The sequence below is a fragment of the Netta rufina genome (genome assembly GCF_964035555.1).
Source record: "Netta rufina genome assembly, chromosome: 5".
NCBI lineage: Eukaryota > Metazoa > Chordata > Aves > Anseriformes > Anatidae > Netta > Netta rufina.
In genome coordinates, this window is record NC_140128.1 from 30169657 (window position 1) to 30182288 (window position 12632).

At 41.0% G+C, this 12632-nt stretch overlaps 1 protein-coding gene across 5 annotated transcripts in view; it reads left to right on the plus strand.

Moving 5' to 3' along the window:
- Positions 1 to 12632, plus strand: part of RGS6 (regulator of G protein signaling 6) — a gene marked incomplete at its 3' end in the record, with an annotated part of 94491 nt that overhangs the window by 24565 nt on the left and 57294 nt on the right. For all 5 annotated transcript variants that reach the window (XM_084287390.1, XM_084287391.1, XM_084287392.1 and 2 more), the window contains exons 2-5: positions 5394 to 5444; positions 6848 to 6954; positions 9010 to 9061; positions 11701 to 11765. In XM_084287390.1, coding sequence (XP_084143516.1) covers positions 5394 to 5444; positions 6848 to 6954; positions 9010 to 9061; positions 11701 to 11765 — 275 coding nt within the window. The remainder of the gene's footprint in view (positions 1 to 5393; positions 5445 to 6847; positions 6955 to 9009; positions 9062 to 11700; positions 11766 to 12632) is intronic.

Consider the following 12632-nt stretch of genomic DNA (forward strand, 5'->3'; position numbering starts at 1 on the left):
TTGTCAGGAAAATGTAGAGGACCTGCAGGTTTTAAACCCATTTTGTTTACAAACCTTCCGTTCTTCTTGTTTTTATCATCCTGGAGTGCCCATGCACAATTCAGTGCCACGTGCTGCTTGCCACCCTACAGCAAGCAGCATCCTTGCTTCACACAAGTATTATATTTTCCATTTTTTATTATGAGAAAAATGAATTGTGAATTGAAGCACTCAAAAGTTATGATGAATAAAAATAAATACTTCTTAAAACCTTTAGCTGCTGTGGTCAAAAAGGGGTAATAGTTCTGCTGCTAATGGATGTTAATAATTCACAAACGAATTTTAAAGAGAGCCTAATGTAAAGGGAAATTTCTGTAAGTAGGAGCTCGAAGCTGTTGTAGCTTTGATGATGCTCCTTGCTGACACTGAGTGGTGCAATTACCACATTTTCTGAGTCAGCTGCTGAGTGTTGGGTTTTTTACTCTGTTATTGGTATTTATTTATGTGCGTATCATAGGCAAGTTCTGTAAAGTGTTTCCCCATTATTTGTAACACAATACCAGGGAGGGAGAGACCCAGATTTTTTTTTTTTTTTTTTGTTTAAAACCAGTACCGTAAAAACGAGAGCTTTGCATTAAATCTTTATTGTGAGCAGGATTCTGTGCTTTCAACCTAGATGAAATCACTGTGGAAGTCAGTGGGAGATCTGTGTGGGGAAAAATGGTAGCAGAGAGTGCTGAAGGCTTGGAGAAACTCAGTATAAAATCATTTTGCCTTTTACTATGGGTGTCATGTATTTATTTTCACAAACCCCAGTTAATTAGCCTTTTGTTCCTAGACTTACCGAGGACCCACTGCTGTTGTGGAGAGGAAAAAAAAAAAAAAAAAAGAAACCATTTGATCCATTTATTGGTGTGATTGCGGTGTTTGGCAGAGTAGAAAGCAGCTTGAGTGGCTGCTCATACACACGTGTAGGTATTCTTATAAATCTTTTTGACTGCTTGTGATTTTTTTTTTTCAGGCTTACTTTTCTGATAGAAATATTTTAAGATTGGTCTGAGTTCAGGAGCAAATTGTTTGGAAAATATGGTGCTAAAATGGGTTCATCTGTTTTCAAAAACGAAGTGACAGGAAGGAGAACACATTTTCACCCCTGCATCAAAATGCTGTCTGAACCTTGAGTTTGTAGATGACTGATGAAAGAGGCTGGGCACGCAGCTTGTTTGCTCATGTAGCGTGTCATGGAGTGAGTAGATAATGTCTAGGAAAGATCTGAACATTTCACTATTTTTTTTCATACTCCTTTTTAAAAAATACTACTACTACTACTAAAACATTAAAATATGTCAAGAGCGCATCAGGGTTACGCTAGCACTGACAAAACAAAGTCAGGAGATAACCATGAAATCTTACGCCTGCTTCCGGAGGTGTATATATGAGACAAACTCTTCTGTAGCATGATCTGACACTGTTTATTCAATTTGTAGTAAGACCCCACTTTGTTCATTGCTAATATTTGTCAGTGTGCTGTGAGGCCGTGTAACAATCCTGAGGCCCAAATCACCCCAGTCCTCATGCCACGTCTGGGTGACATGTGGCATCCCGTCCATGCCAGGTCACCGTGGGGCTCCTCTCCACAGAACTTACCAGCTCTGCCACCTCAGGATACTCAGAAAAAAATGCAGTTGTCCGGTTGGGCCTCAAAAAAAAAGCAAAGATACACGTTTGCTAAAGCCTTAGAAGTCCTCTGGCATTTTTTTTATTTCTTTAAACAGACATATACAACATGAATGTGTGTGTACTTTGTTAGGGACATTCCCAAGCTGTTGGTCCTGGCCCCTCTGCCCAGAGACTCAGTCTCCTCTCCAGGCAGCAGATCTTTAGAAAGCACTGGAGGTGTTTGGCTGTTTCACACAGTGAGTAGAAGAGGGATGGCTCTATGTTTTCTGAGTAAACCCTGGATTTTCTGGCAGAGCTAGAACAACTTAGGTTGAGTACGGAAAGTGGTGGTGACTCACATCATTAACTGCATCTTGCCAATGGCCTCACACCATGTGAACTTTTTTCTAATTTATCTTTCTTTGGCTGGCCAGTCGTTTGTCATGTTGACAGGCAATGGCCTTGTGAGAACACTGGTTACTCTTATGGGATCACTGAGGCTGAACAGAAAATGGAGAAAATAGCAAGCAGTATAAAACTGCTACTCTGTCTCTAAACCAGGTAGGTGGAAAAAAATGGTCATTGTGAATCTGTTTGAGCATGAGGATATAACTATTCCGTTGGCATTAAGCAACCTCATCTACCTCAGCTTTAAAGAAAACCCTAAAGCAATGAGATAAATTTCATAATAGGTGAGGAGGAAATAGATGTTCCCAGGCTGTTGTCTATCCTTGAACTGAGCATACTGACTCAGAGAAAGCGTAGGTACGTAGAGAGGAGCATAGAGAACATGTGAGCCATTCCTCTACCTAGATCCAGCAACACTTTGTACTATGAAAACGTGTCCAACTATTTGTTTTCAGAAGATCTCCAATGCCCCGTTGGGGTTTAGTGGAGATGTGTCAGGATCAAGGGTTACCCTTGGGTGTCCTCTGAAAGCGCTTGTGAAATGTGGGATCTGAAAATCAGCCAGAGAAGATCTTTTGGGGAAGGTGAATTAAAAGGGGACTGTCAGTTGGGCCTAATCTATGGAAGAGATTAAGAATGAATTTTCTGGAAAACTTACAGATAAGGAGTCTGTGTCTTGATCTGATAGAGGAAGGTCTTGTACAGGATTCATTCACATCTTCATGGCATCTTAGAAGGCTAACTCTGAATTTTCTAGTTTGAGAAAGGGCATAAACAAAGTTTGTAGATGGGCAAAACCAGGTTGTGCTGATAGGAACAGCCACAAGCAGAAGCAAAGCCAATGTGAGGGTAACCCTAAAAATTGAAAGTATTGTGGGAGATGTCACCAAAGAGTTTTCATTATGATTGAATATTAATTAGTGACATGGCTATTAATGATGACAGTAATTAACAGAGGAAGGAAAGACTTGTCATTGTCCCGAGGGTGAGTAATCAGTCTTGGCAGGTGATAAATAATGGTTCAGCAAACTCAGCAGAAAGATAATCTGTCTGCCTCAGGACAACAGGAGAACAGCTATAAAATCTTCCAGGCTCTTGGCAACACTCAGGAATGACTTCATATTTTTAACAGAGAGGAATTAAAATCCGTGATCTCAAGTGTTGCCTATATGCTGCGGTGACTGATGGCAGTAGTTCTGGCTGAGCTGATGTTTTCGGTTCGCCACTTTAAACCTTTCTTTTTTTAAACCTTAACAAGCTGGGGAAGGAAGGCTGGTGAATCTGCTTTCAGCATTGTGTTTTAGTTTGATGCAAATTCCTCAAAAGAAAAGTAGAGCTGGGGTCATGATCACACTGTGGAGAGTTAATTCTGCATTAAGTATTCCTGTATATTTGGAAAGGGATTGGTCAGAACGCACTTCACCTCCCTTGCTCTTGAGCAAGACAATGAACTTCTCTAGGAGATTTTCAGATTTGAGCTGTCACATCACTTGGGAATAAAATGACTAAGAGAGTACTGCAAGCCTGTGATCTGAGACCAAAATCAGAACAAATTGTGGATCTTCTTAGTCTGGGAGAACAAGAAAGATTCTGGTTTACCTTGAACCAAGACAACAATTGTGAGTTTTTGTTTGGTTCCTGGCAATACAGAAGTGCTTGAATTTGAGTCTTCTTGAAATATTCTTGTAGCCCCAAGTGTCTGTTATGTCTTTAGGCTATTTTTGTGTTATAAAAGGCAAAAGGGAAAATCCTTCTTTGTTAATAACATTTTCTGTTTTATAAACATGTCAAACGCAACAGTTACTGACTGAATATTTTCCCCATATATTTTTCAGCTCCGACTATTCACTGGACATGTTTTCATTTAGCAGGTAGTTTTGGCTCCCTCAGAACTCTTTTCCTAAGTAAATTTATTACTCAGTAAAAGTTTTACTCAACTCTTCTTGAGTCTTTGCTGCTTAGCCAGTGTAACAGTATGTCTACATGATATTTCAGAGGCAGACACTGTGACCCAGCTGGGCTGGGCTCAGCTCTAGAAAGCACATCTGGGCCAGGGGTGGTTCATCTCTGGCTGGCTCAAACCCTGCCTAACATGCTTTTATCTGCCAGCAAAACAACAAGAAAATGTCCCACGTATTGAACATGTAGAATGATGTCCGTGGACAAGTCAGGGCTCACTACAAATCTGGTTTATTGCACCAGACATTAAAGCACAACGTTTTATGGGTGAGAGCCAATGTATTCTGTTATTCAATTGTGTAATGTTACTTTAGTGAAAGGATCGCTGATTTCTTGGCTATCTATTGTTTATGCAGGGTGTGAGAAAATGAGCTAAACAGTGGTCAGCTAGGACTCTTGAGGTCTGTGAGGCTGTAAATTAGTTCAAATGGGCTCTGTTGGGGTTCTGCCGTGTGAATGGTTGCGGGTCATCCGAGTTCCTTAGTGCCAGAAGAAGAAGACGATATCAAGAGAGATTTACCACCAGCCCAGCCACAACACAGCACTCCTAGGTGGCTCCAACCTGTGGAAAACAGCTCTAAGATCAGTCCAATGTTCGTATGTGCTCTGTGTCCTCATGACCATATGGATATTTCTTATCCACGCTCAGTGTGCTAAGCACTGACTGTTCATACAGAGGGATCCTAAACCACTGTTTATAAGATCATAACAAGTTTTGTTACTACTTGATGACCCCTGAAAACCTAATTTAAAAAAAAGAAAAAATGGAATCTAAAGATCTTTTTCTCTGCTCCTGGCCACCATGCTGCTGGTGGGATCGCTAGTGAGTGCCAACTCAGCACTAGCTTGGTTTCAGACACACTTAGTCCCACTTTCTAGCACTTGTCTTTGACATGTGCTAGACTTTTCACTGTGTCTTTGTTTTTTTATTTGTTTTTTTTTTTTTGACTGATAACTCAGTTCTAGACGTACAGATGATTGCCCCTGACATTAAAGGTGCAAGGTGACAGTAACTGCTCCTTTGTCCCCTTGCTGGGCAGTGCTTTCAGAAACAGTTCCCTGTATGCTGAGGTGACAGAAGCTACTGGGAAAGAAGAGGTTACATGGAACCATTAGAGTAATATTTGACTTAAGGTATAGCAAGTCTGCAATTGCACACGGGAGTACTTGGGCTTAGTACCTATCAATAAATATATAATTACAGTGTGGCACTGGAAGGACATTTTGAAATCTCAGTAGAGCTAAAAAGGAAAATGGAAAAAAATTATGTCAGTTCTTTTGTATCTCATCTCAATGTTATCTCTCTCTAGGGCTCTCAGAAACCTTTTGGTCTTGGTGTTCAGCACTTTCTTTTCTTTTTATATTTCCTTTTTGTTTTGTTGTTACAGGTGCTGATATTGTACAGTGGCTTATGAAGAACCTCAGCATCGAAGATCCAGGTAAGGTGACTACAGCTGGGGACAAACAGACCCTTAATCTGTATTGTGTGTGTGCTGTAGGACAGTGGGTACTATTTTGCTGCAGAGTGTATATACCAGAACAACAAGATGGATTTAAGCATTTGAAGAAAAGGAGGAGGAAAACAGATAAGAATCAACAACTTAATTAAGTCTAATACCTTGTTCTACAACACAGAGAAAGCGCTTTGTAGGAGTCCTAGCCTGTCTGTGAAACTGCTGCTAGCTAAGAAAGTCTGATTTATTCTAAGGCTGTTCCCAGACCTGGAAAGGAAGTTGGTAGATGTGTGTGGTTAACCACGTAAACAGCGACAGGATTCTGTGGTGTGGAGAAAGGTAGCCACGACTAACAGGGCATGCTGGTCAAGGATGACATGGGCACTAGCACGGGATCAGATGGTGGCTGCTGATGTATTGTGTCAGATAGATACATGAATAATGAGCCATAAACTGTGATCAGTGCATGGGTGCAGTCCAAATAGTTCACACTTCAGAAAAAACAATCACCTCTGCACAGCTGAGAACTATTGGAGAACGAAAGAAATGATTTCTGCAGGTCCAGAAGTTTCTTTTTCTTTCCTGGAAAGACTAAAAATCAACAACTTATCTCGCAGTCTGTTTCTGCTGTCACCATGTAAAACCTGAAATAGAGGCAGCGTTGTCTCACATGGAGCAACCCTCTCCACACATCCCTTCTCGTGAATCCAGTCAAATCCCAAACCTGCACTTTAGCTGCCAACAATAGATTTATTATCTGCCTGGGCACACATGATCATCTGATGTGTATTTTGCAACTCTGAGAAAGTAGGTGCAGCTTTTGACAGTTGACATCAGTTGAAAATCTGTGCAGAGGTACCTCTGCGGTGGTGAGGGTTGCCTTGGCAGAGCTAACATATGCTAGCACCTCTTACCTCAGCACCGCTTCTTCTAACAAATGGCAGTGCTGCAGCGTTAGGATTTCTCTTTATGAACAAAGATGCTGAATAATGATCTGGTGCTGCAGATGTTCCTCTAATTTGGCAGAAGCAAGTGGGGTTCACTGATGGAGCAGGCTTCTTGTCAGCTGTCACCTGTGGTGGATAATCTGCTTTGAAGTGAAATTCAGATTCTAGAGCTGAATTGGTGCGAGACATTTTGTATACACAAAAACAGCAGGTTAAATGTTTGAGTAATGTTTCATCTGTATTGTAAGGCTGCTTTCTGCTCTCCTGCTTTGCGTGATTCCACTGGAAGGTGTAAGGATGCAGCACGGGTACAACGTGGCTTGTGAGCATGAGGTCATATGCAAGTCATCACCAGACCTGCTGCTGAAAGCAGAGGATTGCATGTTGTACATCATCCTGAGGTATCGCTGCTCTTTTCTCTCTTTTCCTTCTCATTCATAGGGGAAGCAATACACTTGGGAAGTCTTATTGCTGCACAGGGTTACGTCTTTCCAATCTCAGACCACGTCCTTACCCTGAAAGATGATGGGACGTTCTATCGTTTTCAGGTTGGTGAGCCCTCAGCCTTCCTTGTGGCCCTTTCTGCTGTCTGCTGGCTACTGCAGAACTGCGTAGCCACCCTTCTGTCCAAAGTGGGCAAGGGCAAACTTTGGAGTGGGACATCGGAGCTCTAGTAGAGCAGAACATTCATGTTTTTATCCTCTCCTGGTAACAGATTGAGGTGGGAGGGGGCAAACTTCAGGCTTCAGATCTTTTACAGAGGATGTGTGACCTTGTCAGTCACCTTAGCTGAGACACCTTTATCCCGTAGTGTCTGTGCCCCCAGATTGGATGCCTCCAATTTTTAAAGCATCCTGTGCTTGAGTTCAATGCCGTTTCCAAAATCTGCTGCTGTCAAGTTCCTCAATAACCAAAAGCTTGTGCTGCCACAACTTATTTTAGACAGATTGGGTAACTTTAAAAGAAGCAGTAAGTTCAAACCTACTGTCTAATCTTGCTGGTTGAATTTGTTTTTCTGTTACATGATCTCTGTCAGCTCCCTTATCTTTCCTGTGACCTTACTTCTATTCACTCTACCATTCCTCCTTTTCATTTGTTGTTGGTGTTGCTTATTTGTTTGTTGTTTTTTTTAGCTTTTATTTGAAAATCTTGTTCTCATCTTTGCATCTGCTGCTCAGGCTCTCAGACCTACTGCTAATGTGGTTTTATTATCATGTAAGACCAACAGCACAGGGAAAAACAAACAACAAAAAAAAAAACAACACAGGAAATCGCAGACCTCCCCTTATCTCTCTGCACCTTCTGGTTACCTGGTGTCACTCAGACTAAGATTTTTCATGACAGTTCCCTTGCTTTTCACAAAGTCCTACTCCTCCTATCGTGCAAGACTTGGCAGAAGCAGGGACACTGCTGATTGCCTATTTAGTTGTATTTTTGTTCATTTTAAGAGAGATGCCATAGGAAGTTAAGTTATCAAGCTGTCCCGTGCAGCTCTCAAAAGCCAGATTTCAAAAGCAGAGTATCATTTAATTTATTTTTCTTATTTTAAGCCCCTGTAAACAATGCCATCAAGTAGTCTTGACTGCTTATTGACTTTTCTTTTTTCTTCCCTTATCTTTTCTTGCAATTTTGCTTACTGCTTGCCTGTTGTCGTTTCCTGCAACAGTTCTCCTCAGCAGCTTTCTGCAGAAATAACCTGATAAAATCATTTTTCTTTTCCATTATTCCACTGCTGCTGCTTTCTACATCAACATCAGTCCATCCTTTAACAGTTGTCATGTTGTGAAGTTCAGGGAATATATATATCAGTGAGGAACATTGAACTGTGTATTGCTGCATCCCTCCGCGTTTTCTCGCTGTGCCTTGGTGCAAGAAATCGTCTTTGTATACATGTGATGTCCTGTGCTCTTTTGTGGAATTGCATCAGTAATGCAAAACACTGTTCTGTAATTTATGTGGTCACATTATTTTTCATTTGTGTCAAAATTGAAATGCAGCTACATGTAATCTTGTAATTAATTGTAGCAACTGCAATATGGAGACCTGGACAGAAAACAAAACCAGTAAACTCAGCAGGATTTCTGCTTTCAAAACAACTGTAATCAGAAGAGTTTTGAGCTCTGCCATCTGATTTATTTTAAAAGTAAATTGTTTTGTTGGCTGTCAACCACACTGGTAGCTGCTCCAAAAAAAACAAGTGGTGTGTGATGTATATAAAAGGCCACAAAGTTGTTTTTTTCTCATGGTCCTAAAAAAAAGAAAAAGGTTCAGGGTGACTGTGAATTTCTGGGGAAAGAGGAGGTTCTGGGGATAGAGAGTAAGAGGTCCATATTCAGATAAGATAGCAAGACTGTCTAAAATGTCATCAGGGTGGACATCCTCAATCAGTATTACAGAGTCTCTGCCTTCAGTGAGGAATGTTGGTGATGATACCTTTCCGGAAAAGCATCCTCACTTTTCCTCAGACCTGTAGCAGTGTTTCCCCTTAGAGCAGAGACTGGGCCTTAGACTTTGTGTTTCTTCTGTTTGTATTCAAAATGTTTTTCTGCGTCTGATTTGTTTTTCATCTCTTAAATTATGAACATGCATATGTTGTTTCTTAGGCACCGTACTTTTGGCCTTCAAACTGCTGGGAACCAGAAAACACAGATTATGGTGAGGCTATAATTATTTCATTGCAGAAAGTTGGTACACAAAGTTTGAGATTGGGGAAAAAAAATGTCCTTTAGCCTATGAGTTCAGTGGGGCCAGGTTGTTACGTACTGTTGCCTTCATTCTCCAATAGCTCTGTTCGTTTCAGCAAGATTTATGGCAAGCAGAATATTGCTCCTCGGGAATCTTAAATAATATCAGTATTGCTTTTGTGGGAGAATATACTTTGATCTGTAGCTGAATTTGATATGTTGATCAATAAAAAGTTACCTCATTTGGGCACTCATCTGGCTGATCAATAAGCCAGTATATAACTGATGACAACCCATAGTTAAGCTTCCGTGATATATGACATCAGACTTATTCCTCCTATTTTTTTTAAGATTACCAGCTGATAGCTGGTAAAAAGAGAAGACTGAGCGTGGTTTATGAGCTAATAAACTGCAGCATGGGGTATTAAACATGTGAATGCCTGCAGACAGTGATAATACATAAAGAAAATATGTCAGTATTGTTATCTTTAGCTGTCTCCGTGCAATATTGCTGTCTCTTCCAGAACTACACTTCTTTCACAGCTAAATGATAAAATCAATTGGTGCATCCTGGTGTGGCATTGGAAGAGGAAGTGAATCCATGTGCGTGCTCATAAAGCAGGAGCTTCTGGAAATGCCTCTTCTGAAATATCTCATAATCTAAGATCAGTTTATAACTCCTCCCTGAATAATAATTTTTTCTTTCCCAGGCAATAATTACTCACCATTATGGATTCTGGAAATCATTTGCTGGGGTGGGGAAGTAGCTTGCAATGGTGTCTGTCATATGATAGTTCATTTGCAGTCCTCATCTGCAGGGAAGCTAATACAGACTTATGTGTTTATCCCAGTGAGGCAACTGCTTAGGAGAAAATGTGTTGCTGTTCATTATGTGCAAAATAATTTCCAGATTTTACAAGCAGTCACCATATATGTGTCTGAACTGCACTAAACACATTTTCTGTAAATATCAGAATAACAATTTTAAGACGGGAGTTCTGTTTTTTCCCGTAGTGTCTGATAAGAAACTGGGTTTCACTGTCAGGTTATTGTGCTGCAAAGGCATTGGATGGAACAATACTCCTCAAAATCAAGCCCTGTATGAGCTGACCCACAGCTGGACAAGATGCAACTGCTCTCTGAGCCCTGTAGTGACAGATTTTCATCTATCCCACAAATCTCTAACATATGCTTATAATCAGCCTTTGCATGTCAGGGGTCTGTGCAGATGGAGTCTTCCCAGGAAATAATCCCAAACTAGCAGTAGGCCCAAGTAAAGCTGAAATCCCAGCAGCTCTTCCTACTTTTTTTATTTGCATGGATCTGCTCACAGGACAGGAATGAACTTGCTAACGGCAGGTCACTGCCTCACATGAGGAAGTACTGCGAGATGACTGGCTCTCAATTTATTTGGTGGTGTAAACGGCTTACAAGTGAAGTTGTTCTTGAGAAGTATGAAAATAAATATACGTGACCTGCTCCATTCTGGTTACCATGTTTAATGTAGGCTCATTATATGAATGTTAAAATTATAGGAATAGCATAGAGCAGAATTACACCAAAGCACCATTTTTCTCATGTTTTAAATAGAGGAGGTGCTATCCCATGAAAAACATGCATGGAGGTGTCAGAAAATTGCTTTTATCAGCAAATCAAAACTCCATGGTTTTCAAAGCTGAAGTTTTCTGAACAAGATTTATTGTCGTTTTCTGTAGAGGATGCTTTGCATTCTGCCCCAGTCCAGTTTGGTACACCTCACCATTTGGTACACGACATGATTTGTACCTGCCACAGCAACATGAGAGAGAGGGCCAAAACACAAGGCAGCTGTACAGTTTACTTCCAGATCCATCCCATAATGAGAGTACTGGACCTCTGTTATGCAATTCAGATCTGCCCGTGTACTCATGGTGTGCTGGGGACCTTGTTTCAGCCCATAGCAGAACTGAGCTGAGCTGGCCATCCAGCCGAGGCTGTCCAGGAGGCAGCCTGGGACTGGTTTGTAATCGTGCACTGGGCTCCTCTTGACCCTTGGGATCCCAAACCACATCAGTTTTGGCAGCGTCTGCTTATGGTGAAAAGGGAGAGGGCTTTTCTTAACAGTTTGAAATTTACAGAACATGTGGATGGAGCAGATGAAAGAATGTCACATGGTACCTTTAAGATCTAGCCCGTATTTCTGTTTTCATTTCAATATCCTGAATATTTTTTATTATTTATTTATTTATTTATTTTAGGGGAAAAGAAATGCAGAGCTATGCTGCAAGGCTGCTCACTTTGGCAGGCGTATTCCTAAAGTGCTGAAAAGAGCAGGTTGCTAACACTAAATCTTTTACCAGCCCCAGAAGTAATTGTGCCTTTCTCAGATGTCTCGTTAGGTCCTGGCATCTACTCTCAGCACTTTTAAATGAGATATCCCAGATGTTTAAGGCCTCTGAGATTGCTAGTATATAATGTCAGCTGAGTATTCAGCCCTCTCGCTCCTTGGTTCGTGTTGCCTTCTGATGAGAAGGAACAATACGTGGACCAATATTATTATTGTTTTATTTTTTTAAGATCTTGTACTTATAATCTGTCTGTAATTGTTTTCCGTTCTGTTTCTCCATTTAGCCATCTATCTCTGCAAACGGACCATGCAGAACAAAGCCAGGCTGGAGCTGGCGGATTATGAAGCCGTAGGTACACTGCTGCTAGAGTTTGAAGTGCGGGGGTACAGGGGGAGGGCTTTGTTTGCCAACTGAATCGTGCAGTTTTATGCTTTGCGGTCAGCCTTTCCTGTGTCTTTTTTTTTATTATTATTATTTATTTAAGTTGTCAGAATTGTGTGAAGGTTGATCTGGAGACAACATCAGGCAGGTGAATGGGGAACGTCACTGGCTTTGCAGCATCTCCAGTTAAAGCATCTGCTGTTGTAGCCAGCCCTCCAAGACTGCAGCAAATAACACACAAGCTTACATAGGCCTCCTGTTTCCAGTTAACGGGTCCTGGTTTATATTGCAGATACCAACACACAAAATGGTGGATTTTCATGTGCATTACTAAGTAATTAAATTGCTAATGACCCGTAGCATACAGTCGCAGACCTTAAAGGGAAAGTCTTCAGGTAGTAAGCCTGGACTGTGTTTTCAGTGCACTATGTAAGAATAATGAACCAGGCCTATTCAGGGCGTGTTTTCTGTTATGAAGTTATTATAAAAAAAAAAAAAAAAAAATCCCCAAATTCAGCTTCAGATAGTGCAGGGTTTGGGTCTATAGGAATAGGAAAATGGAGGCAGGAGGGGTAGGGTTGGAGTGGGTTTCTTTTCATGCTGGCAGTGTAATGCTGACCAGCTGAACTTTCTTTCTATCATACAGCCTTTTTCTTGCTTTCTAGTTCAGTGGTGTAACACTTGAATTTCCAGTGTGGAGTGTTTCAGTGGAGTCTTTGTGTACAAAACTGGTTCTAGTGGACTTGTGTGTTCATGTTTGTTACGATGAATGCATTTGTATTGCATATGTTGCAAGTTGTTTTTTTTTTTCCTAGAGTAGACTTCTTATTTCTT